This window comes from Nyctereutes procyonoides, unplaced genomic scaffold, assembly GCF_905146905.1.
Source record: "Nyctereutes procyonoides isolate TBG_1078 unplaced genomic scaffold, NYPRO_anot_genome, whole genome shotgun sequence".
NCBI classification, from domain to species: domain Eukaryota; kingdom Metazoa; phylum Chordata; class Mammalia; order Carnivora; family Canidae; genus Nyctereutes; species Nyctereutes procyonoides.
This window is the reverse complement of record NW_026575148.1, coordinates 12,890,668-12,917,870: the sequence shown is the minus strand read 5'-3', so window position 1 is coordinate 12,917,870 and position 27,203 is coordinate 12,890,668. Positions and strand designations below refer to the sequence as shown.

Below are 27,203 nucleotides of genomic sequence, written 5' to 3'. Positions count from 1 at the left end.
AGGTTCATGAAGCACTTTAACCCTCATCATTTACATCTATGGCTTTAAATCCATGTACATCAACTATGTGAATGGGAAACATGTTTACATTCTCAACAGAAACATAAATCTGCTTTTCTAAGCCAAACCCAGAGGTAACAAACACTCATTTCTTCTTTTTCCTCACTCTAAGTGCTGCTAATGAAATCAGTTAGGACTGCGGAGTCCTATTGCTTAACTTTAATTACATCTACAGCATGATCGGTTAACATTTGTAAAATCTTTTTTATGACCAGTAGGAAATGAAAATGATAACTGGCTTAGCGACGACACATTCCTCTAAAGAATATATCATTTAAAAATTGGTGCAAGGGGACATGAAGTCTTTCCAAAATGATGCTAAGAGATCCTGTCATGTTTACAAACAGTCTTGGTTTAATGACTCAAAGTAGGTTTTCCATTCTTGCCCACGAAAGCAGCTTATCCCAGGTGAAATCTTCAATCAGAAAATAATTGCCAAGTAATAGGGCCAATCTCAGTAAAATGAACAAAGCAAATTACACCTCAACCAAACCTGTTAGGCCACGGTGGCATTTTGCTGCACGGAAACGAATCCATTACCGCTGAATCCTCCTGCACTCCCCGCCCCCCCCCCCCAAATATAAATAGCATACCGTGCTGTTAGGCAATGAAACACCCACACAGAAAATGAAATGCAAGATTATTTCAGGAACAGACAAAAATCAGCATCTTAAATCCTGAATCCATGTCATTAGGCTAATAATGTTGGTGGAGGAACACAGACTTGCCACTATGCATAGTTTATTCAGGGGGGTCAGTAAAAATCTAAAAGCTGTGATGAAGCATAAAACGCATGGGGCTCTGGTTCCTTTGAAATGGTCATTTTCAATCATCATTGGGTTAGGAAAACAACAATTCAGCAAAGTCATGGGCTTGGCTGCACAAAGGTTGCATTGGCCTTAGGAAAACAAAGCTTCAGAGCTGCAGCTCATTTATAGAGATAGAGATAGATAGAGAGAGAGAGGGGAGACCACTAGATGGCTATCTCTCACGTTCTCAGGCACAAACCAGAGTTTTCCTTTCTCTTCTGGGGACTGGATTATATGGAATCTTGAAATGTTAAGTATTTTTCTGAGCCACATAGATCTAACCTTGAGTGCAGGGGATGGAGGAGAAAATAAACAGGACGTCGTATGGTCTCTACCCCAGTTTTAGTTCTCCATATTCCCTTCCTTTTCAGTTTTATGGTAGTGCCATATGGCTTTCCCTTCCTTCAATGTCAACTCTAAGAGGTTTCTTCTTCCTGGGACACGCTCTCTCCAGTAACCACCCGGCTCCCAAGTTTTCAGATACTGAAGTGTCACTTCCGTCCCAGAAGCCCTCCTTGACCATCCAAGCAGGGGTCTCTGCTCTGTGGCCTGCGGCACTCAGGTCCTTCCCGGGGTGGTGACTGCCCAAGGTGTGGTGCATGTTGCATACCCATGTTTGAATCCCACCCTGGTGCTTAGTGGCTCTTCTGTGTCTCTAAGCAAGTTGCTTAACATTGTAAAGGTAACGACTACAACCTCTAAGAGTTGTTTTGTGGGTTTCAAAAGTGACTGTGAAAGGCCCAATCCAGTGCACATGGTAAAGCAGGTGTCACTGAACCGTAGCTATTGTAACTGCCAGCAAAACAGACCTAAACTCTGGTTGCAACGTGCACGTGCGTCTGTTTCAATCTGTTGTTTACCTCAAACTAAAAAATTCAATTCTTATCTCGTATTCAAGTGTTGGGATTTTCATAATGAGGGTAAAAAAAAGCCCCTTTAACTTCACAGCCCTATATTTTCTCACCACGGCTGCAGTAGTGACTTGCTTCCTAGCTTTGCCAAAGGAAGTGGTGCTTGCACTCTCTCTCTGTCTCTCTCTCTCTCTCTCTCTCTCTCTCTCTCTCTGTCTCAGTCTATTTTTGGAGAAAGCACTATCCCTACACTCCAGTGTTCTGGATGCCAGCCCTCCCAGTAGCCCCTGGAGCCTCTCCTATCTGTTTTCTTTTCTTTTCTAACACAGCTTCTTTGCCCAAGACTTGGCTCCGGTTACAAGCACACCCACTCTGCATTTCTCTTGGGCGGTTGTGGAGGCAAGAGAGACCTTCCTTGACGCAGTTCGTCTTTCCAACTTTACTGCCTCCCCTTCTCCTTCACCAAGTTCCAGCACCGTCCAACGGTGCTCTCTAAGGTAACGGCTGCCCAACACGAAAGCCACCAGACACCAGGGGCTGCGGAGAACTTGTGATGTGGCTAGTGTGATGGAGGGATCTAATGTTTACTCTTACTTGCTTTTAATTAATTTATATCCAAATTCAAATAGCCACACGTCGCTAGTGTCTACCATACTGGACAGTGCAAGGAGACATCATCCTTCCTCATATCTTTTCTTGTCTAAGCCAAAGGCATCTGCTTCCACCTCTTCCTTCACCCCTTTATGGCTTCTTCACCAGTTGCTCAAGAGCTCCTAGTTGCCAAAGGCAATAGACCCTTCATCTTGGCCCACTGGTCCCTTCAGAAACTCTTGCCCTTATGGCATTCTTCTTTCCAGACCTTCTCCACCCGTCATCTTTGCTTTCTCTTACTCTTCTCCAACATATAAAAATGCTGGTGTTTTCTGAGGTCTATCCCTGGCATCCTTTCTTTCCCCTGGTGAAGGCCTCTTCCTAAGAAATATCAGCCATTCACGAGGCTTAAGCTGCTGCCTCCAGACAAATGGCCCTCATATCTGGAGTTCTCCTGGGACCAAATTGATGTATAAAACCACTCTCTGAAAACATCCAAACAGACTTGGATGTTTCATCAGAATTTTGAACTCGACATGCCTAAAACTGAGCTCTTCATCTCCTCCCCATACTTCATCTTTTTTATAGTATCTCTCTTGATGATGAAATGTGTTTTGGGTCAATCAATCCAGAAAACGGGACTTGTCCCTCTCTGGTTGTCCCTCTCCCACCAGTGAGTCACAAAGTCAACTGATTCATCAATGCTGACGTGTCAACATCACCTTCCCCCTCCCTACCACCAGGACTCATGTGGGATTCTTATCATCTGATCGCATGCTGAAAGACTCTTCCCCTCCTTCCTCAGAACTGATTTTCATCCCTGCTTTCAACGTCCAAATCTGCCTGTAATAATATTAAAGCTGCTCTACTTCTGTGGAACTGACTTGTGACTCATCGTAGCCCATGTCCCCTGGACACTCCCTGGTTATACCCCACCTTTTCCCCAGCTCTGTCAACATTTGTATTTCACAGTGGCATTCTCTAATTTTTCTGGTTCCCACTGCTAAGATGACCATGTAATTTATTTCCCATACTGGGACATATTTGAGAAGGAAGAATGTTGTAAATATTTATACTAGGCATAAAGTGGGACAATCTTGGAAAAACTGGGAGATACAGTTACCCTACCTATTGCTGACAGAGATAACAGATAAACAAGTAGTTTATAAACCACACATGATGATAATAGTTAATAGTTAACATCTCTTGTGAGCTTAGCATCACTCAGTTACCTTGCTGAGTTGCTTTATACAATTCAACACATTTATTATCTACAAAACACTCAAAACTCCTCATTTTAGATGGGGAAATTAATGGTAAAGGACTAACCTGCACATCCGGTAGGAAGTCGAGCTGGGACGTGAAGGAGCAATCTGAATGAGAGGCCCACCCTCCTCATTGACCACTATACTGGATCCAGGCTCCCCCCCTCCCTTTTTTCTATAATGGTCAATAAACTCTTTCCTGTGAATTTACCTTGGACCTGTCAATCTTATTATATTTAATTTTTTCTATGTAAATGAACTGTCCTTTGAGCCCAGTTCCTGCGTGACCTTTTTAACAGAACAAGTTTCTTTTTGTCTTTTCCTGACCTGTCTTCTTCATATCATCAGATTCTATAAGATTTTCTCAAAAAACTTTTGTACATTTAAATTATCTGAGAAGGGACATGTGGAAAGGGATAAATGCAATTTTATATGAAAAAACATAAAAATCCTCATGTCTTACTGTTGTATTCTCAGTGATTAGTACTATTCCTATCGCAGCAGATACTCAGTAAATTGATCTGCAAGGAATAATAATTCGTTAAAAATGTCATCCTTCGCTTCTGCCATCAGTAGAAACAAAAACATCTCTTTGATGATTTTAGGCTGCAGTGAGTTCATTTCTTTTTCTCACCCAAACTTTTGATTCTTATAAAATGCAGAATGTTCTAGTTCTTTAAAGTTATTTGGCTGAGAGCGTCTGGATTTGGAAAACAACTGCAGTAGCAGCTAATATGCCAGGGAAAAGAACACAGCATAGTATGAGGAAATCTAAAACACTACCAGTAAGACTCCAACTTTGTTAAATTGCGTTCTTGCATTAGCCACTTCCCGACTCAATGGACTTTTTTCTTTTTTGTAGGGACCATTTACTATTCCCTGCCATCAACATGAAAATTTCTCTGGTTTCACTTTATCAGGAGATAAACTGAAATAGAAACACATGTTGAAAAATCGCCCCATGAGTTTTCTTTTTTTTATTAAAATGCCTTAAGATTATTGAATTAAAAAAAATAAGGTTCTCTACTTATTTGTTGAGGCATTTAAAAAAAATGATCAGGAACATTTTAGTAAATCTTCAGAAAATGAAGTCCCACTTGCCACACATATCACTAGCTCTTTATTACCTACAGCAAACAGCTTCCACTACTGCTCTGTGATTTCTATGGTACATGGAAAGTAAATAGGAGGTGCCAAGCAGCCAAGCTAATGAGACGGCAACATGGAACATACCTGATTAATGAAAGAGATATGAGGAATGGAAAAATAAAAGCTTCTTTTCAGATTTTAACATTTTGGTTTAGAACTGAGTCATGCTTGATTTTTCCCTTCTGGTTAGTTGATTTGGTTTACTTATCACTAACATTGATCCTACTAGTCTTCGTGAAATAAAACACGATCGTGGTGACCAGCTCAAGGATCGCAAATGAAGTAAAAACTTTATTATTATTTTTCCTTTTAGGGAACTGAACAATCAAAACGGGCTTCCCTCTCCTTTTCTTAAAGAAATGAGACAAACATAAGACAGAGAAGTTAGCAGATGATGGCTTTTGCAACTACCACGCACACAGATGTGTATCAGCAAGCACAACTGTGTGATAAATGATCATTCTCATCTGCCTATTTTGCTATTAGGAAACCAATTCAAAACAGCACCGACTCCTCCTCCCAGAGCCTCGGGGGGTGTTTAGAATTGTGTTTGATAGATGAGTTCAATATATAAAGACTTGTGAGCTGCTCATAAATCATAACAAACTGATAAATTTTTAGCGAATGGGAATACAAAAAAGAACTGTATCCTCTTTCAAACAGCAAAGTGGCATTGTGGGTGCTTGGAACCAGCCAAGAGGATGCTACTAAAATCATCTGTACTTTACGAGAGAATGAAGGGAGTATTCTATTTTCAACAAAGCAAAGAAACAGAAATTTTAGTTATTAAGCCCGGCCTTTGCTTTAATCCCTTCATAAATGGTTTACCAGCTGTCACTTTAACAAGTTTTTACAGTAGATTATTGTCTTTTTAACTTGCAGCCCTGTTCCCTTGATTCTGCTTATTTGATAAAACATGCCAATGGTAATTCATTTTTGTTAGCATAAAACTACTGTGAAATTATTCTGTTTCACAGAAGGTGTCTGAAGACCTTTAACTATCTGGGGTCATGGAGTGTTTTCCCTCTACAAATTGTATTTTTGTCATATTCTCCCTGCCTTGGGAATATAGTCGCTCACACTGACCTTTGAGTAAAAAGATTGATTAGATGGGGGCACGAAGACTAAAATGAGAAGAGTTGGGAGCAAACTGAATAAAACATGTAAAAGGCCCTTTCTGCAGCAAAAGAAACGCTGTCTAGAGCATAATGTAAAATAACAAAGATAACTAGTATTGTAGATTTTGGCTTCCAATTCTTCCATGAGTTTTTTTTTTTTTTTTAAGACATCAAATCTTCCCAATACAACTAGCATAAATTTCAACACTGCACCTTTGAATTATAAAGGAAACACTCAAAATCAGGACTCCTAAGTGTCTTTGTATGGATTCTTGCTTGAAGCTGGTAAACCTTTTGGTTTCAGCCCCTAATCCTTATACCCGAAGAATGTTGATAGAAAGCTCAGGTTGTACCAGCAGTATATATAAGAAATCGTAACACATAAGAAATAAAGAGAACTTAACAAAGCACGCTTTACTTTTCCCAAAGTGCCAACCACAAGACATAGGTAAAGGATATGTTTGTGTGTCTGCTCTGGAAAAACCTTAATGCCACCCTTCTCATTCTGTAGTCTTCGGGGATTGTTTCCTCCACTTAGATCAATGTCGAATTGAGTCATACTGTTTAGCTTATTGCATTCATGACAGACATAGGTCATTCTTCACTTAAAAATGTTTTCAAAGGATAGTAACGCTTTAGTCCACTGTGACTACCTAGTAGTGTTTTTCTGCCTGGAGGAGAACACAATCAACTCGATCACAGGTTAGTTCACCTACAGATGTATAAGCTAGTCTCAAAGCAGTACAGGCAGGGAACACGCACATATTATGCAGGCAAAACAAATCACACTTGCCAATAACTTTCCAGTTGGAGGCAATATTCAATATATGGTGTCTAAAAAAAAGATACAAAACTGTGCATATACAATCTATATGTTATTATAATAATGTGCACATAATATACATTTCACACTGAGATGTACATCTATATCCATATTCCTGGGGATTATGGATAATTTTTTTATTTGCTTCTTTGGATTTTTCTGTAAATTCCGTATCTTTTTAAATGAATATTATTCCACACGTTAGTCAAATAAGCATTATGTTTTAAAAACCTCCACAGACTTAATTAAAGCCTCATTAAAATGTGTCCCATTGTTGCATGATAGGTAAAGCTGTCGTATAATGCGGCTCTTCTCTTATCTTCACAATTACACCTTTTGAGATAGCTCTGAGATATAGTTGCCGTTCACCAAATTTTGTTCTTCAGGAAGCAAATATAGACAAGAATACTGCAGAAGGTAAGCGTGTTTAAAGCACAGGCTGGGCAACATTCCGTAGATTCATATAACTCAACTCTCTCTTTTAGCAAAATTTCCCATCAAGATTAATATTCTGACAACAATTAATAGCTAGCTATTTCTGTGATTAGAATTTTAAAAAACCCAAACTTCTATTCCTCCTGGAGAAACAGAGTAGTAGATAAATAAGGTGACACAGGACTCCTGGGAGGCTCAGTCAGTTAAGCATCGGCCTTCATGAAGCTCAGGTCATGATCCCAGGGTCCTGGGAGTGAGTTCCGCATCAGGCTCCCTGCTCCTGGGGAGCCTGCTTCTCCCTCTCCCTTTGCATGCCCCTCCCCGTGCCTGTGCGTTCTCGCTTTCTCTCCCTGTCAAATAAATAAATAATATCTTAAAAAAAAAAAGCGACACAGCTACATTTCTTTTTTTCAGCCTAGATCACATTAATCTCTTTCTGTCTTTTTTACTACCTTAATAAAAGTCATCCCTTCATTCCAAAAGAGAATTTATTACATATCTTGACCATTATCTTCCTATATGTTTTCCAACATATTAAGATAGGAAGTAAAAATAATAGTTTGTGTTATCCAGGAAGAACTATCTCTATTATTTAGCCACTGATGGTTACAGAACTTGCCTTTGAGTACATGTCCTCTGACGTTTGGGGTCTTTTCCTTCCTGCACCACAACTGTTCTATTTCCAGGGGGGGGGGGTTGAAGTCCTTTGTGTGACCAACATAGATACAGTCTGTTAACCTGTGGCTAGCACAACCAAAATGATTCACAGCTTTTATTTATTGGGGATTTAAAATATTAAAAGAATCAATACAAGCTGGAGGAGTACCTGAACATAAGTTGTTTTGGCCAGAATACCAAAATAAGGCAAAAGGTTGAGTTGGGGGGCTTCCTTAAAAATCAGCAGATGTGGCATGATTTATTTGAATAATTAGAGCCCTCTTCTTAGCAACCTGGCCAATTTATCTACCCAGGGAATTAATACAAATACATATTTTGTGCAAACAAATATCTCTGAGAAGGATGGGATACTCTCTCAGTAATGAGTAGATGTGCTCTGTGTACTGCAAGGAGATAGATCGATCTCATTGGCGAATCAAATAGACTATGTATAGAAGTATGCATTTGTTATATTTCTCTCTTCTCTAAAATTCTAGGCTGGTGGTCCCCAAAGACACACACACACACACACACACACACACACACACACACACACACAGATACTATCAAACATGAAAGGGCGAATGAATTGGCAAAATGTTAAAGTGTTTAAAAGGATTTGTTTTTTAGGTATGTGTGACACCTCCTAAATCTTATTTGGGAAGAACAGATTAAACCTAATAATTAAGGTTCTTCCGCTAATGAAACCTCTGGGTTTCTAATGTTTCTAATGTTTCAGAAGCTTTGATGTCTCCCTTGATCAACTCAAATAACTTGAAAATGAAAACAGTTCAGCCTCAGTTTCCAGGGGAGCTTACCATTTTATAAGATGCATCTACTAAATGGTGGTCTCATTCTACCCTTTATCACACGTTAGTATTTCAAAATGTATTCTAAGACGACTCAAATTATGTCAAAGACATATATTTCAAACAGTGCATTCAATATCAAAATAATTCATTTTAAGTCCGATCAAATTTCAGTACAGGTATAGCAAACACTGTTAATACTGCTATATGTAGTCTATCATTACTGACTTCCTTACAGATGGATTCATTTAGCTGTTTTAAATCATACTCAGTAGTTTAGATTGAACCATTTAGTATATAAATGATTTAATATAAAATCATCTCCCTTTTTTTGACTTAACAGAAAAGTAGAAACATTAACTCTGAGTTAATGTTGTTATTTTTTTTTCCAGAGGCCACTTTGTTAGAATGAAATGTTATGGAACTTTGTATAATTTAAATTTTTTTTATATTATAGTTTTCACTAATCCCCTTTCAGAGAGCATGTCTTCCTTTAAAAGGTCTGGATTCTTTAATTTTGCCAATGCTCTTAATGTAAGAGTGTTATCTTTGACCTAGACCTAATAGAATACATTTTGAAGAATTCCAAGAGTAGTTTACAATATCCCAGGGGAGAAATTTCTATCTGTTGCCAACAGAAAAATCCCATCTATTTCCTGTATAGTTCATGTTGTCCTAATAAGTGTGTTTGCATTAACATTAAACTAATGTTTTAAAATATATCCTATCTAGGCCAAAAAATGACTTGGTGAGATAACATACTCCAAGACCTAACACAAAGTATCATCTTTGAGATAACTGGGAAGAAAGCAAGATTGAGAAGAATAATTTTTCAGTGCCAATACATGCAGTACCTGACATACAAGGATCAAGTATTACTACTTCAAAGAAACAGATCAGAGGAAGAATGGTGCTTTCTTAACTCATCAGATGGCAACTTAATACAAAACTACAAATGACCAAGTTGATAATCCCTTCTACTTCACTGAAGGCAGAGAAGCATGGCGCAAGAGAGGCAAGATGAAGGGTAAGTCTTAATTTCTTTCAAATACAGTCAATGAACACACCACCCAAAGTACACAAGATTTTAAATGGTAAAGTCCTTTAGATTTCAAAAGCAGCCCACCGACTGTTTCCAATGATTATATTTGCACTATGCCGGAAAGTCACCATGTTAAAAAAACTAAAACAAAGACAGAAAAACCTAATGGGTCTAAATTACATCAAGGAATTTTACTTTCAAAGCTAAAGCACAACAACCCACCATTTTCTCATGAAGTATGCATTATATAAAAACAGCAATACACAGGGATGGAGGCTGATAAAGATCCAAAATGTCTCAGTAACTTTAAAATTTGGTTGCCTAATTAGAACAGGAAAACGTTTTCAGGTCTAGTTAAAAAGCTATACGTACATACCCTGTTCTAACATTTCTTCTTCTCCTTTTGGCTGCTGTAGTAAAGAAGTCTTCTCTTTGTTTTCTGTTTCTGTAAAGGATCAAGAAAGTTGAGCATAAATTTGTGGGATATATCATATACGTTAAATAGTTGGCTGAAAATATACCATCAACATAAAAATATTTTTAGGCTCTCATGTTTCATAAAAACAACAGTATTAAGAATTCATGTGGCAGAAATGTTCTAATTTACAAAAAGACTCCAGCATAACCACCAATTATCGGACTTCTGACTCAAGAACTAGATCACCTAACCTCTCAATAATATATACACATGATACAGAATTTTTTAAAATGCATTAATAAAACTGCTTGTATTTTTAAAAATACATTTATAGTGTGTTTTAGTGACATTTTTAGGATACTTTAAGAACACTTTAAGGCACATTCTACAAAGGCACATTCTATAAATATATTAAGATCTTAGTAAGTGACCTAACTGCTATGTAACTTGTTTCATAAAATTTCCAACAGAAAGGCATCAAGAAGCTGCTCTGGCATTTTAAGACTGGATTTGTAAAACTCAGTAAAGTCTCAGCATACTTCAGTCCAATAAAACAGGGCGTGGGTTTTGCAATTTCAAACTAATGAAATGACAATCAGTATGATCATTTTGCAGATGAAGAGTAAGTTCATCAGCAATTCTGAGCATGAGACCAAAAAGGCCAAGATTAGTAATGCCTCATAAATCAAGAACTCTCCGCTGCTTGAGGAGCCCATTAAAATAGATAATTCAGGGTATGGCTGGAGACGATAACCATTTTCATTGGCAAACTGAAGCACTTTTTAGAACACGGTAAAATTCATAAATTGTGTTAAGTCATTACCAGCTATGGAAGGAATCAAATGGGGGAAACTAGAAAACATGAATTAAATGAAGAAGGAGCTGTATCTATCGAACTGGTCCCCACACGAGTTGGTTTTATCACCAGGTGAGATTCTTCACTTTAACTGCTTTGAGGAGGGCGTGTCAGGAGGGTAGACAGGTTATAAAAGAGGGGAAAAGCAGGAATCAGATTATGTGTACACGTGACTGTTTGACAGATGGAGGATGAGTTTAAATATTGATCACACAGTCAAGCGAGACCCACAAGAAAATGTAAAACGTGCAATCGTATTTCACTTTGAATGAATCCCACTTTTACCTTTGTGATGCCCGTGCATCATAACCATGTCGGGCTTCACAGGAATTGGAATATTGGCCTCTGGAGGAATGGTTCTGAACACATCAGGAGCAACATTCTGTGTACAGGTCATGAAAGAAACTGCATGCTTCGCTTCCATGTAATACATAATGTATAGGTTGCACATTTCATCGCTAGATGTGCCACTGCAAGCAGAAAAAGAAGAAAAAAAAGGACATATAACCAACCAGCCACTCACATAAAACACATTCTCCATGCAAGAAAAATACATCCAGTAAATCTGCCAGCAATAGGTTCAGAGGTGGAAATACTGTGCATTTATCTTATAGCTCTCATTAAGACCGACCAGTTTTCAGCATCAAAAGCGCATTGTTGAAGGCGTATTTCCACTTCATGATGCAGCACCCACGTGCACCCACATCTCTGTGGACATCACCAACACCAGAGATGGAAATGGCACCTAAGTGGCAGCGAGATACTTTCTTTCCGCTTCTAAATGCTTTTACGCTTCGGGCCTTCTTCCATTTGCTAAAACTCGCAGATTGGGCGAAGTCCTTTCCTCACGGAAAGAAATCTTAATTATTTACTTGATCATGGTAATGTTCAGAACACTTTAACAGAGACATCATCTATTATTTACAAGTCTGTAAAAAAAATGGCTTTTTCCATTTAAATCCTGAGACTCTAGGATCTTGTTTTTGGTAAGTGGCTCTACCTTCAGGGTCAGATGCACTGGGACACGAAGACCTGGCACCCTGGCTTCTACAGCAGGCAAGAGAGAGCTTCAAGGACGATACAGAATGATTCTATCCTAATCTCTTCTAAAGGCTCGGGCCCCACTAGGGTAGGGCTGCACAACTGACAGAGTCAGTTGTTAAAAATAGATTTTAAGACAGTGGGATGGACATTTCTAAGATACAAGTTCCAAATCATACAAGGTAATGCCTTATAGGTTTTGTTGTTGTTGTTGTTGTTGTTGTTGTTGTTGTTTTGCCTTATAATTTTTAACACACACTTTGCTCTGTCATGTGCTGCATCCTCTTCACTGTCATTTAGAGGGGATTACTTTGGTACACCTTCACAAGGCTTTCATTTCCGAGGTAGTTTGCGCAAACGAGTGTTTTCCTTTCTGGTGGTTCTGCTAATTTTTAGCAAGCCTCTGCTAATAAAAAACAAGCTACGAAGGGGACTGTTTGCTGTACAAAAATACGTCAGTGTTGATTTTTCCAGCAATGTCATGTGGCACTCACTTCCTCTCCATAGCAACAGTAATGACGTCAGCAGGAGAAGGAAAAAAAAAGAAAACATATTTTCCAAACAGGGATGTGGTTTCCGTAAGCTCTGAAAATGTAGAGCCCCTGAGAGACCTTGGGAATGAAGCCCTGCCTTGGGGGGCTCTGCTCATGCTTTAAAAGTCATTTGGCTTCTCGCTCTCTGAAGCTGGTCCCCATCAGGGTAATTGCCTCTCCGGTGAAGTGTGAGCAGAGAGTGAGGTGCAATCCCAAACAAACACCTGTTCACTACATGCGTTTTCATGTGTCAAAACACCACTCTAGGAACTGCATTTTAACATCACTGGAGTCGGTCAGAAAACTGTGTGCTTGGGATCCCCGGGGGGCTGGCTGGGCGGTTTAGCACCTGCCTTCGGCCCAGGGCATGACCCTGGAGACCCGGGATCGAGTCCCACGTCGGGCTCCCTGCATGGAGCCTGCTTCTCCCTCTGCCTGTGTCTCTGCCTCTCTCTCCCTCTCTCTATGTATCTCATGAATAAATAAATAAAATCTTAAAAAAAAAAAAAAGAAAACTGTGTGCTATGAAAGAAATGGCTGGTGCTGGAGTCACAGGCCAGAGGCTCTCACTACATGGTCCACCCTCCCCCTGTTCAAAATGAAGAAAAACATGTCGATCAAGCGACTGAGATGAGGAAAAAGGAATTTAAGATGTGGCTCTAGCTTAGAGACCTGGGATCATCGTACAGAGAGGGAAAGCAAAATAATCATGCAAGCTTCTCCCATTAGTGACAGTTAAAAAAGAAAAAATCAGTCAATTCAGAGAGTGATAAGGGAAACTTGCAGCCAATCTGTACACAGGTCCTTCCCCATTTTACCTATTTGGGAACATCCTCGCCCATGTTCATCTCTAGACACAGGACTCTGTGAGAGAGAGTGATCAGCTCTCCAGTACAGTTTATTTAAGGTACTGATTCTATGATACAAAATTGAGCTGATCAAATAATCTCAGAATTGATCACAAAGAAAAATTCACCGATGAGCTAAAGGAAAAGACAAGAGCCAGACTTCACGCCTTTCCATTTATAACTGAACTTGTGGTGAAGCTAACGCTGAGTTCCTATCACATCCGAAATGTGTCAGGACTCCAACCTCCTTTCATAGCAGCGAGCCAGTTTGCTGATTTTATTCCACATCCATCTTTCACTCAAAAAAAAAAAAAAAAAGCTGACTTTAAATCAAACTGCCCTCTGTATTCCTAAGGGAGAATTTTGACACATCCACCCTTATTTTCCAGGAGGCCAACACATGCAGTTCATCGCTGTCAATCTAATGATTATTAATAGGAGAAAATATTGAGCGAGGCTGCATTCACACGTGGGCCCTGGCCCCACTGAATGGACCTCTCAGCGTTTCCTACCGCCGGCGTGATTCCCTAAATGATGCTTGCTGGCATCACTTATAGTCCAAAATTACAGCGGTGCATTTCTTCCATCTTCATGCAAAATAAAGTGCTTATGTGATAACTGCTTTTTTTATATCAGTTAGCTCTAAAAGTGACAAGCTGTGATGAGCCCGAAACTAGGTAAGCCCCCAACAAATATTTGTTGAAGGAAGGAAGAAGGAATAATCTATCTTAATAAATGTTCACAACCTGTTATGGCATAACCTGTTACACCCTAATATATCATACTGCTGAGTCAGGTCGACTTTATGAACTCAGTCTATGGCATGCCAGAAAAATATTTATTTATATCTTTTTATCTGTCTACCTGTTTCTCATGTATCCGTGTTCTCTGAGGGTTTTAGCAAAATGTATTATTTCATTTTATAAAGAAATGTAATCGAGGTTTACAAGAGCACCAAATATTTTGAAATGTACCATTTAAAAAACCCAAATCTTGTTACATGATGACTATGTTTCAGACAGATACTGTCTCCACTCTGTTGATCCCTTCACCCATTGGCCCCTTGCACCCGACAGATGCTAGGCTTAAAAAAAAAAAACAAAAAACAAAACAAAACAAAAAAACAAAAACAGTGACAGGAGATACTAATTTTGGAATGCAATTTGAACACTTTAAAGTACTTATTTTTCAAAATTTTGAATTGTTTCTTAAGAGGTTTCATGGTGCAGGGCCCCGGAGTGGCTCAGTGGTTGAGTGTTTGCCTTCAGCTCAAGTCGTGATCCTGGGGTCCTGGGATCCAGTGCCAAGTCAGGATCCCTGCATGGAGCCTGCTTCTCCCTCTGCCTGTGTCTCTGTCTGTCTCTGTGTCTCTCATGAATTAAAAAAAAAAAAAAAAAAAGGTTTCATAGTGCTTTTTTTTTTTTTTCATTTTTTTTCATTTTTTTTCCCCTGGTGCTTTAATATATACACTAAGGGGTTTTTGGCCATAGAACTTTATCTTTGTTTATAATATACTTTGAAATGTTGACTACAGTGGTATGTTTGGTATCTGAATATTCATTAAACATTCTCATATGTACATGATATAACTGTACTTCTACTTTTTCCAAAAGTAAAAATATGACTAACAAAACTGACCAAATAGGTAAATATTATCTACCAATTGAATTAAATTAAGGCTTTAGCAAATTAGCTGACTTAATTAGCTTAATTGGCTGACTTAATAAAATTCTTTTTTTGTTTGTTTAAACTTAACTAAATGTTTGGAATGAATTTCGAGAGGTGCCATACAGAATATTAAACATATACTGCAGCCAGGCAGGCACAAAACACTGCTTCTACACCGATTAATTAGTACTACGTTGTCAGTACAAACACTGGTGCAACTTTTGTCTAAAACATATTATACATTTACTACTTAAGAAGAAAGTTAATATATCCAGATAAACAATATTTCCGTTAAGTGACTCTATTACCGTGTCTGGTCTTAAATCCACCCATCCTTTGATGGTTGTGCTTTGCCATGCGGCCCTGCTATGAAAAAACCAGTCCCTGTGTTTAAAAGCGCTTTTTCTTAGTTAACTATGATTGTCCCAATCAAGCAAGATTTTTCTCCAGGCCTAAGATTTTTAGCTCAATGCAGAGTTAAGGTCGGACTAGTGGAAGGATTACTCGGCTGAAAATGTGCTTGGCAGGCCTCAGATAGAAGTTTCCTGGAAAACCTCGTTTCCAGGTGGCCGCTGAGTAAGAAAGCTGACGGTGGCAGTTCTTCTAGGGCCCGGAGGGGCCCCTGCTGGCCCCCCAGGCCCTGTGCACAAGGGGCTTTGAAACTGAGCAGTTTGCATGCTCAGGGCTCCAACCTGTGTCCAAGGGGGTGGGGGTAAAAGGTGGGGGGGTGGTGGGGGTGGTGGGGGTGGGGTACACATTCCCGTATGCGGCTTGGGGGTTAAGCAGGAGGGGTGAAAAAGGAGAGGCGATCTGCAGAGTATCATTTAACAGACTCCTAAAATGCTAGTTTTCTTTTTTTTTACTGGTTACCTTCTGCACTGTAATTCTATAGTTCCCCATGGAAGTGGTATCTTTGATTTTATAAAACAGATGCATTGATGCTATAACTTTCTAGAACTAAAAGGCATTTGAAGTGCTACAGGAATACTGTTCCTTAGTGTGACAATTCTTATTCATATTTAAATTTTACTTAAACCTGTCTTATTAGTTGATCATTCCACTGGGGGGAAAAATGCAACTGTGGTAGAAATTAAATATTCAGAAATGGACTCGTTCAATAACTTCCCGTGATTTCTTTCTGTTTCATTCGTATTTCAAAATGACATTCCCTGTAGCTCACATGAGATTTATAGAGAGGGACTGGTACAGTCGTTTTAAGGTTATTTTAAAGCAAAATGCACATTTTTTAAAAGACTGAATTATTCTGGACTTCCTGAAACTGAAAGAGGCTTCCAGAGATTATTTTGGCCTCTCATCGCAGAATTCTAAAAAGTCACTAATTTCTATGTTTGATACTGCTTCACAGAGGATACTCAAAGGATACAACTCAGTCGAGTTACAAGCCCTTCCAAATTGTTAGGAGACTTTTAAGCAAAAAAATTCAACTTATTCCACACTTGAACTTGTACACTAATAGTAGGATTTTTTCCCCTACTTTGTTTACCTATTTCAAAGATTAATAAAATAACCAATGCACTTATCAGAAAGGGAGACAGAACATGAGAGACTCCTAACTCTGGGAAACGAACTGGGGGGGGGTGGAAGGGGAGATGGGCGGGGGGTGGGGGTGACTGGGTGACGGGCACTGGGGGGGGCACTTGATGGGATGCGGACTGGGGGTTATTCTATATGTTGGCAAATTGAACATCAATTAAAAATAAATTTATATATAAAAAAATAGCCAATGCACTTAAGGAAAGTTTAGGAGGGTCTACACTAACATAGAATGGAAAACAGCTAATCAATACCCTGTGACTCATGTATTTAAAGGCTGGTAAGGGGGCATGTTGCTGGCTCAATCAGTGAAGCATGCCACTCGACCTCAGGGTTGTGAGTGTGAGCCTGATGTTGGGTGCAGAGAGCACTTTATTTTATTTTATTTTTTTCAGAGAGCACTTTAAAATAAAATGTTTAAAATTGTAATAATAATTATAATAATACTACTAATAAGTGAATAGTAAGAAGTGAATGTCTGACTCCTTCAAAGCTAATTTTGTATATCTTGTCCTATCTTGTCAAGCTTTTCCTTACAGTTACCATTCATGTAACTCTATAATTTTATTGTTTTCCTCAAGTCTCTTCCCTCACTGACAAACTTTATCCAAAGGCAAAACTCTTAGAAGCTCCTTGTTTAATAGAACTTGATAATTTTTTGTTTATTCTATCTTTAGACTTAAAATTGATGTTTATTAATATAAAAACCCTTTAGAGTGACATAAAAAAAATCCTATTCTGCTGTCTCAAATGCCTTTTTTTCTCTTTTACTTGCTTTAGCATCTTTTCCCTTTTCCCTGACAACCAACAGCTAGTGTTGTCATCCTAAGATCATCCTTATAATCTAATGCCTATTTTCAGATGCCAACTTTCTGTAACTTCTCTTTGATCAAAGATAAATGGTTTAGGACTCCAGCTTCCAGGTCGCATCAGTAAATATTTTATAACCTAGTTTAACATGGAAAGAAGGCTTCTTGTTCTCTTTTGAGAAAAAATAAATAAATAAATAAAAACACATGATAAGAGACTTTATCTTTCAGATAATGTCAGAATTAGGCAAACCTTTTTAATTTAGGCAAATCTTTACTGAGAGTTCAGAGTACTTTGAAAATTTTACTTAGTGTTATAAAATACGCTTATTTAAAGGAGGCTCAGTATTTTAAAAATTACTTAATGTCCAGTGTTCTGTTTTGGAAAAGTGCTGAATATTATCATTCTCATTTGGTAGACCAGACAACTGGAAAACAATGAATACATGGACGTTTTAACAGGCAGAAAAAAAAAAATCACAGTTCTGAGTAATTAATGGACACCATTAAATGTGGATTAAATATCTGCCTAAATTTGAACTAGGGGAAAAGGACATTCGAAAAAAGAATTCATAATCAATTATATTTTTCTTTATTAAATGAGCCTGAGGAAGTAATATACGCTCTTGTGGGATCTACAATATATTCAAGTGTGATATGGAAGGTTTTGAATAAACAGGAGGAAAGGAAGCATAAAAAAAAATAAACACATGTTTCAGAGTTTATAATAATAATAATTCAGTTCTAAAGTGGGAAAATGTGATATACAGTTTATTATAATTGCTCATGATGGTAAAAAAAAAAGTACAGTTCATTCATAAAGATAACTGTCACCTTTAATCATGCCTTGCCCCAATAAAATATTTTTCAATAGTGGAATTTATAAAACCATACCCAATGTGCGTGGCTTCTGTCCTTCCTTCACCAGTGAACACACACCTTGCTGCCAGTATGTCTCCAAAACTAACATCGACTGGGTGTTCCACAGGGTAGAAAGCCTGCCAAGAAGATAAACACAATGATTCATTAAAATCACCAACAAAAACCCAGAACCATATGCTTTAATAATGCGAGGCTTGGCCCTCTCTGGGTAGAAATAAGGACACTACCTATACAGATACACAATTTACCACCATATTTAGAAATGTTAAGAGAGACCATCAAGTTAGAAGTGGTAAAAAAAAAAAAAAAAAAAAGGTGGTTACACACAGTTAGATGACAGAGGTAGATTTAGAGATGCTAGGATTCTAGAGAGATTCACAAGGATTCTATGAAAATTTCTAAGATTTCTATCTGCTGATTAATATTTTTTGTCTCAAAATTAAACCAGTTTCTACACACCTGTGGCAGCTGGGGGCTCTGGCGTCCAATCAATGCCCACTGTCCATTTCTTACCCTGTATCCACTTACTACCTTACCTGGAATGAACATAAATTATAATCATATAATGTCATAAAGTATTAGAAAAATAAAAGGCATTATTTGCTTTTTTTTTCCCAAAATAAAATTTGAGTATTGTCAGAACCCCAAGTGCTAGGTATTTTAATGAAAACAATATGATAAAAAAAATACAGAATTTCAAGGTATGATGCAAAATCTTCCATTGAAACAGATTTAGGGTCAAATATAATTCACATTTTACATTTATAGCATTAGCAAGCACAAAGGTAAATATTTATGATTTAAGCTGTAGTTTGAAGTTCTTACCTAAATGGTGAGTGTGAACTCTATAAGCAAAGACATGCATTGGATACTTTTTGTAATGGCATGAAATGTCGGAATTCACCACTGTTAGAAATAAAACATGGAGAAAAGGTCACTATCCAACTGGAAAATAACATTATTCTTGCCTAAAAGTATGTAATAGTTTATGCACAAGATGCTAGGCGTGGGGGTTTCCCTATAAGGTAAACATGCACTCAGGTATTCAGCAGGCATTAAGCGCTTATTATGTGCCAGCCAATTTACGAAGATGAGTTAACAACCTCCTGCCCTCCCATCTAATTTCTTTCATAAACAAAATGACTAGGGCCAAAACAAGATACTCTTGTCAGTGGAAATGTAGGCCTAATTTACTACTTTTATCATGAAATTTATGCAGTTGAAAAGGCTTAACAATTGCTTGCAAACACCTCAGATAACTCCATTGAGGACTCCTGTTGAGAAGGAACCACTGCATATACTTCTCTTTCCTTTCAGTCTAAAACATTATAGCTCTTCGGTAAATAATGTCTTTGATAATAAGTGAACAGGAACAATGAGACCCTACTTGTCACTAACTTTACAAGATTCCCAGTAAAAACAAACGGGTAATATTTAACTCAGCGTTTTCATCAGCTGAACATACAGACTGGTAAATAATATCATACTTATTACAATAGCTTTTTGTAAGTTTAGATGAATCAGCTATTATCATCTTCATTTTACAAATAGCTTCATTTTTCAAGCTCAGTCTATCTAAGTTCATGACTGAGTTGGTCTTGGATTTTCTGATCTCTTGATTTTTGAACCGGATAGTCTCTGCAGTATGTTACCAGGTCTGTCTTTCACATCTAAAGGGTGGGTGACCATTTGCTTCAACGTGGATGGAACTGGAGGGTATTATGCTGAGTGAAGTAAGTCAATCGGAGAAGGACAAACAGTGTATGTTCTCACTCATTTGGGGAATATGAATAATAGTGAAGGGGAATATAAGGGAAGGGAGAAGAAATGTGTGGGAGATATCAGAAAGGGACACAGAACATAAAGACTTCTAACTCTGGGAAATGAACTAGGGGTGGTGGAAGGGGAGGAAGGCGGGGGGTGGGGGTGAATGGGTGACGGGCACGGAGGGGGACACTTGACGGGATGAGCACTGGGTGTTATTCTGTATGTTGGTAAATTAAACACCAATAAAAATTAATTTATTAAAAAAAAATAAAGGGTGGGTGACTAGTTTATAAAATACTCAAGATTTTATTCTTTCATTTACATAACCTACTACCTACACATGGGCCTCAATTATTAGCATCCCATTAAAAGAATGGATAATAAACTACTGGCCTGGAATAATAGAAAAATCTATTTAAAATCTAAGGATAATAAAGAATTGGTTTGGTTTTCAGGTATAGAGGTCATTTCAAAATTTTTAAAAAAATATACTGTAAATCCATTCCTATAGGTTAAGTAATGAGATAATGGTTAAATATTAAAAGATAATTACCTTTCTCTCCCGGTGGAATAACAGTGTCAACAGACATCATAAGGTACATGCCAGCAATTAAAGGCTGTCTGCACAAAACAGTAACATTTATATCAACTATTTGAACATCAAAACTACAGCCTTAGAAAAATAAGATATACTTCAATACATTGGTCTATAAACTATGATTCATGTGAAAATGAAAATAAGGAAAAAGAGCTAGAATAGATTTTTTTTCTTAAAATAACATTTTCTTGGGCAAAATAGCTAAAAAAGACATTTTTATGGCATGGTGCATGTGGACGGCAGTCTCTGAATGGCTCCTGTGATGGCTAATCCTACATGTCAACGTGTTTAGGTGATAGAGCCGAGCTGTTTGGTCAAACACTGGCCTAGATATTGCTGTGAAGGTATTTTTTAGATCTGACCAACATTTAAATTACTGACTTCGAGTAAAGCGGACTACCACTCACCATGTGGGTGGCTCTCGTAAGGGAGAAGGCTGAGGTCCCAGGAAGAGGCGGGAATTAGGCCTGCAGCCTGTGTTGGACTCAAGACTCCACACTGACTCCTGCCACAATTTCCAGCCTGCCTTGCAGATCAAAGACTTGTCAGCCCCCACAGTTGTGTAAGCCAACTTCATGAAGTAATTCTCTCTCTCTGTACGTATGTGTGTTCGTGTGTGTGTGTGTGTCTGTGTGTGTGTGTGTTCATTCTACTGGTTCAGTTTCTCTGCAGAATTCTGGCTAATAAAGCTCTCAGTGATTCTCTAGCTCTGACATCCGTGCCCCTGTCTACTCCTCTTCTCTTGGGCATGGTACCTGGACTTAGGGATGGTTATTTCCAACACATAGATTAAGGCAAAAGCAATTTGACTTTTTTTCCATAGGAGTCAGAATATGAAGATTTGTGGCAACTCTTTTCTTTATCAGATTTCCACATTTTCCACAAACTTCTGGCATCAGGTGACAACAAGGCTGCGGTTTCCATCTTGCATGCCCTCTCTTGCTTCCTCTTGCTGGCTGTGATGGGAACCAGATGCCATATTGTGCGCTGCCCTGGAGAGTCCACAGGGCACGGAATGATGGAGTCCTCCAGCCAATGGCCAACAAGGAGTCAACTGAACCTTGTCAATAGCTGTGTGAATGATCCTGGAAGTGGCTCCACACCAGTGGAGCCCCCAGAGAGACGGCTGCAACCCTGGCTGAGCCTTTGATTGCAGCCTTTGTGTGAGACCGCCAGCCACAGCCTCTAGCTAATGCTTGTGCTCAGAGTATTTGTTGTTTTAAGCCACTAAGTTTAGGGTATTTGTTACACAGCAATAGACAATAAATAGGGTGGATTTCCCACTTATAAGTTCTCAAAGATCTTCAAGTTGTCACTTAGCTTTGGTAACTGGAAGTACTTACGGCAGGCGTGTGAGGTGTAAGGACACACCGGAACAGTCTTTGTGATTATCTGAAAACACAGACAAAATACACATCTTAAATATGAAAATGTGAAAAGCAGATTTCAGACTACTAAATTTTAAATGATTATTTAAATTCAGTATTTAAAAAAAAAAACCAAAACTATGTTTCATAGTACTTTCATATTCACGAACATACTGAATCTCCAATGCATCATGACAGCAACAACAACCATCACTTCAAGCAGTATGTGGTTTTTTTCTGGACTCATCAAACTGACTAGTCATCTGCCTTCCTGCAGCCATACTAAGTGCTACCGGTCAGAGCTCACAGAAGAAAGCTGTTGCTACTCCCTATGAATGATCTGCATGGTTGAAAGATCCAGAAAAGGCGAGTAACTGAATGGTTTGTTTCATGCTGGCTCCAAACAACTAGCTTCTCTACTTTTCAAAAACAGAAGTCGTCCATAGTTTGAGCTTTCAAGACATGACCATGTTTAGAGTCTGAAATGTCTTTGATGTATGTCCAGGGATCACCTTGTTTGGTTTCTGAACCTTGCCCATTCCCACCTTCTAAATAGAAACCTGATGCTAATTTTCACCCCAAATTCAACAGAAAGCCTGTGAGTATCTCTTTATTTTTGCCAAGGACACTTCAGAGACCTCTTACAAATCCTCTCCCTTTAACCTTCCCCAAGTAGAAAGAAGGTAAAAATTTTAATTACCCCTCCAAATTTTTATCTCTGTCGAACCTGCTGACCTGTGACCACAGAGATCATGAACAGTAACTCATGCTTACTCATTCCTTCCATTTCTGTGTATGCTAAATTCTTTCTACGTCACATTTTATTCTAAGTATTTATAAAACATTATATCTCAATTTTGAGTTTCCTTTAAATTTAAATAACTAGCATGTGTGTGCAAGATTGACAGATTTACACTCAAAATTAAAAAGTGAAGTGTGCTAATAAATAACAGCAGATGGAATGGTTTTAAGGAAACTTCTTTTCTTTCAGCTCTAATTCTTGTGAGGAAAACAAAGGTAGCTTCACACAGTGATGTATAGGAACAGGTAACCTACCAAACAAGATAGGTGCTTTGATTTACCAGAGATAAAATTTAGAAAGTGTAACAAATCGTATTTAATACTTTGGCAATAAAACACAAAGGAAATTTCTGGGTATGGTATTAAGCTTGATTTTAACAAAGATAGGACAGAAATAAACGCAATGATACACATTTTATATTTAATCGGGTTTCTTTGTTTTTGTCATTTTACAAAGGGATCTCTTTCCAAACTCCTAAATCAAATTCCAGTGTGGTGGTGTTTTCATAATAATTTCAGTAAGGTGTTTTTTGTTTTGTTTTTTTGGTTTTTAATTTTAAGTGAGTTGGGGCCCCTGCGTGGCATAATCGGTTAAGTATCTGACTCTTGGCCCCGCATCGGGCTCCTTGCTCAGTGAGGAGCCTGCTGCTCCCTCTTCCTGCCACTCCCCCTGACCTCAGGGTCAAGAGATCAAGAGCCTCTGGCTCCGTGCTCAGTACTGGGTGGAGCCTACTTGAGATTCTCTCTCCCTCTGCCCTTCCTGCTTGTGCAAGCACACTCACTATCTCTGTCTAAAATAAATAAATCTTAAAAAAAAATTTAAAAAATTAAATGAAATTTCAAAATGAGTTTTAAAGAGATGAGAAAGTAATAGTAATAATAACAGGCTTATCTTAATTTTTGTCTATGTTTTCAAATACAGAAAGGATAATTAAGTACTGTTTTTTTAATTTATCAAAAAATTGCTTTTAAGAATGAGGTTTCCTAAGTGTACTGCATGAGATATAGTAAATATGCCCAGATTGTACTATTTTTGAAATGATTAGCCAATGAATTATGTAAGTATCTACTGATCAAAAGTGAATGGTTGAAAGAACACCATTCATGCCAAATGAGTTCTAAACTCCAGAGACTGAGTGATTTTGCTTAGTCGATTTAGGAAACATTTCTCAAGTGTATAAAAAAATCATATCTATCTTACAAGGTTGTTTTGAGAAATGGCAGTCATTCATTCAGTTAATATTTATTGAGCAACTGCTATCTCCAGACACTATTCCATACACTGGGAATACAGTGAAAGACAATAGTCAAGTTTCTTGCTCTCATGGCACTTTTTGCTCTAATGCAAATGGAGGGAGGAGAGATATGGAAAAACAAAACACTGAATATATAAACAAGATAATGTCACACAGTAAACTCAACAGGCAATGTGACGGCGGGCCAGCCATTTTATCTACTGTGGACCCAGAAGGACGGAGCAGCTATGAGGCTAGAGATTGTGTACACCATGCAGAGTGTGTTAAGAGTTTGGGTTTTATTCTCTGGGTGAAAGATGATTTTCATTGGATGGTTTTAAGCAAAGTGACAGGATCACATAAAGTGCTCACCTGGCACAGTACTTGGCACTTACAGATGACTAATTTCTGATTGCTAGGCTTTGTAATCTTTGAATGTCATTACTAATACAGCAGGATAGAGTTTTTTCCCCATACAACATCCATCCAAGCAAAAGGGCCAATGTGAAATGAGAATTGCTCTGGGGTTTCCATTACATCTTTGCATTGAAGGAACCAAGTGAATCACATTTTGATATCCAACTTGGCTAATATTCGTAACCACGACTTTACAGAAATTAAATGGGAACAATTAATAAATCAACACATTTCAGCAACTACTGAAGTTTATCACTAAAGACAAACTGTCACCAAATTAAGAGCAGCAGGAATGCTACTAACAGTAACACGTCACCTATTGCCAGTGACATTACAGCGTCTTCCTATTAGATAATATACTTCATTAGACTTGCCTAAATTGAGTGGCTTTCTACACAGACAAAAGCTCAAAACTAGGCCAAAAACTTATGTTAGTAAATATATCAAATTTTAATATGAAGACTTTTTTAATAACCACACCAAAGTTTTCTCCAAATTATATAATAGCCATTGCTATGTAATTGTTGTATATGTGCTTCACTCTAGAGTTTTGATTTTTAAAAAATTTTTTTTTTATTTATTCATGAGAGTCACAGAGAGAGAGAGAGGCAGGGGCATAGGCAGACGGCGAAGCAGGCTCCATGCAGGAAGCCCAATGTGGGATTCGATCCCAGGACTCCAGGGTCACGCCCCGAGCCAAAGGCAGATGCTCAACTGCTGAGCCACTTGGTGTCCCTAGAGTTTTAAAAGTGAGTCACAGTCGCACCACTCACTCCACTGGAAAGACAAGGATCTAAAGTAAAAATCACACCTGTTTTATAAAACGCTAAAGAAATAAAAAATATATAGAATGGAAATTAGTTACAAGATCACTTAAAAACCACACTAGATCGAATTTCTGAGTCATTACTGAAGGAATTTGTTTACATCAAATTCGTCTAGTCGATTTGATCCACTGAATCAGCAAGAAATGAGGCATTTCTAAAAACTATGCTGTGTGTGTGTGTGTGTGTGTGTATGTGGGTATGTGTGTAACAATGCAGATATTATACTTTAGGTTATGGACAACTTCAGATTATCATCATTACTTAATCATGGGGTGACAGAGTTATAATTCTGTGTGACTTTAAGAAATTCTATTACCTAGTAATAGGTAAGTACACATTTTAACAACTCAAGTTGAACAAAATTCTAGAAGTTGTAAAAACAATACTTATAAAGCATATGTATAGACATCTTAGATATTATTAGAGTCAATTGCTTCATATATATTATTTCAAAGTCAAATTTTATTACAGTAAATGATTGTGACCCCTTGTGTGCAGTACAGCTTTTCAGTGTGACCTGAAGAGCACATATGCTTGTGTGTGTGTGTGTATACACACACACACACACACACACACACACACACACACACACAGTGAGAAGCCCCAGGAGGAGGAAAATGATCTCCCTCAAGCAAGGTGGTCTGGGGCCTCGCAGGGCTCCTGGACCCACTGATATTCCTACAGCTAGTAGGTGCTTTGGAGAGAAGCATGTTTCAGCCTAGTATCTGGTGTGAAGATTATGACCTTCTCACTCCCAATGTGATCCTTGCCACAGTGATGCATTATTATTTCCATAGTCTCTACTCTGATCTTGCTTCTGGGGAACTTGGAACTTTCTGCTAGTTTTGCATATTTTACCGATGATTTCCAGTGTGCTCTGACTTTGTCTGCCCTTCTATTGTAACACGGTGCTTCAGCCACAAGATGCGAAGCCTCCTAAGAATTAATTCATTTCAATTCACCAGGCTCTATATGAAATCTGTCTCTAACATGCATCGTCATAAAAACGGATGACAACTTAAAAGGTTCACTGTCATTAAAAATATACGTCAATGCCTTTGCTAATATTTTACCACATAAAACAAAAGAAAATGAAATCGGGGCTGAGATAGTGAAGAAGTGTATAAAAAATGAACTCAGAATATAAAAATCATGTGCCAGCTGAAAAAGCTGGTCGGAAAGGCTGATTCTGTGACTAGAATGAAAGTAAACAGAAGAGAAGAGAGGCGAGGAAATAGATGGAAAGGTTAACACAGGGCAGAAGACCAGAGAAATGGAATTCCATAGCTTAAAAATAGATGGGAACAGTAATGAGTCAAATAACTAAAAAGGCCTGGAATTATGGGAGTGAATTTGTTTGAAAGGTAGAACAGGAAGCAGACTCTTTCCCCAATTTGTATTTCCATATAAATACTGTACATTTGTACAAGTAAATGTAGGATGTGTTGGGTGGAAAGTCTGAAATTAATCTGTGCATTTTAATCACACAGTTACTTGACCATAATGCCTTATAAGATCATTATCAGTTTCAGCTAGGTGCTTACTGAGTTCCTCTGCCTAAAATGAGTAGGATCTGGAAGGTTACCGATTCTAACACTGAGTAAATTAGTATTTGTGATCAATACGGATGCCACTAAGAAACCAAAGTCTACAAATGAAATAATCTATGTAAAGAATATAGCACTCTAAATGGAGCATAGTAAAAATCCAATACATATCAGTTATTACTATTCTTTTTATTGGTAGATTCCAAAGTTTTTCAACATATGAATATTTTCTTTTAAGAAATATATTTTCAGTCATGGGTATGGAATTTCTTTAATCAAAGAAACTGGAACACATAAAATTTCTTCAACCAGTAACACAGGGATAGAAGAAAAGGAGAGAGAACATGGGAATATTAAATGAGTAAAGAGATGGTGAAAAAAGGGAATCAGAATTGACATGGTATTTTAAAGACATCACACAAAATA

General features: G+C 38.1%; 1 protein-coding gene across 15 annotated transcripts in view; it reads right to left on the bottom strand.

Moving 5' to 3' along the window:
- The window catches only part of PAM (peptidylglycine alpha-amidating monooxygenase), a 273,946-nt gene that overhangs the window by 43,665 nt on the left and 203,078 nt on the right, over window positions 1-27,203 (bottom strand). For all 15 annotated transcript variants that reach the window (XM_055312764.1, XM_055312766.1, XM_055312762.1 and 12 more), the window contains 7 exons: window positions 21,927-21,975; window positions 20,539-20,606; window positions 19,044-19,124; window positions 18,678-18,754; window positions 18,231-18,334; window positions 11,169-11,353; window positions 9,986-10,054 (listed from right to left, as the gene is read on the bottom strand). In XM_055312764.1, the coding sequence (XP_055168739.1) occupies window positions 9,986-10,054; window positions 11,169-11,353; window positions 18,231-18,334; window positions 18,678-18,754; window positions 19,044-19,124; window positions 20,539-20,606; window positions 21,927-21,975 (633 nt within the window). The remainder of the gene's footprint in view (window positions 1-9,985; window positions 10,055-11,168; window positions 11,354-18,230; window positions 18,335-18,677; window positions 18,755-19,043; window positions 19,125-20,538; window positions 20,607-21,926; window positions 21,976-27,203) is intronic.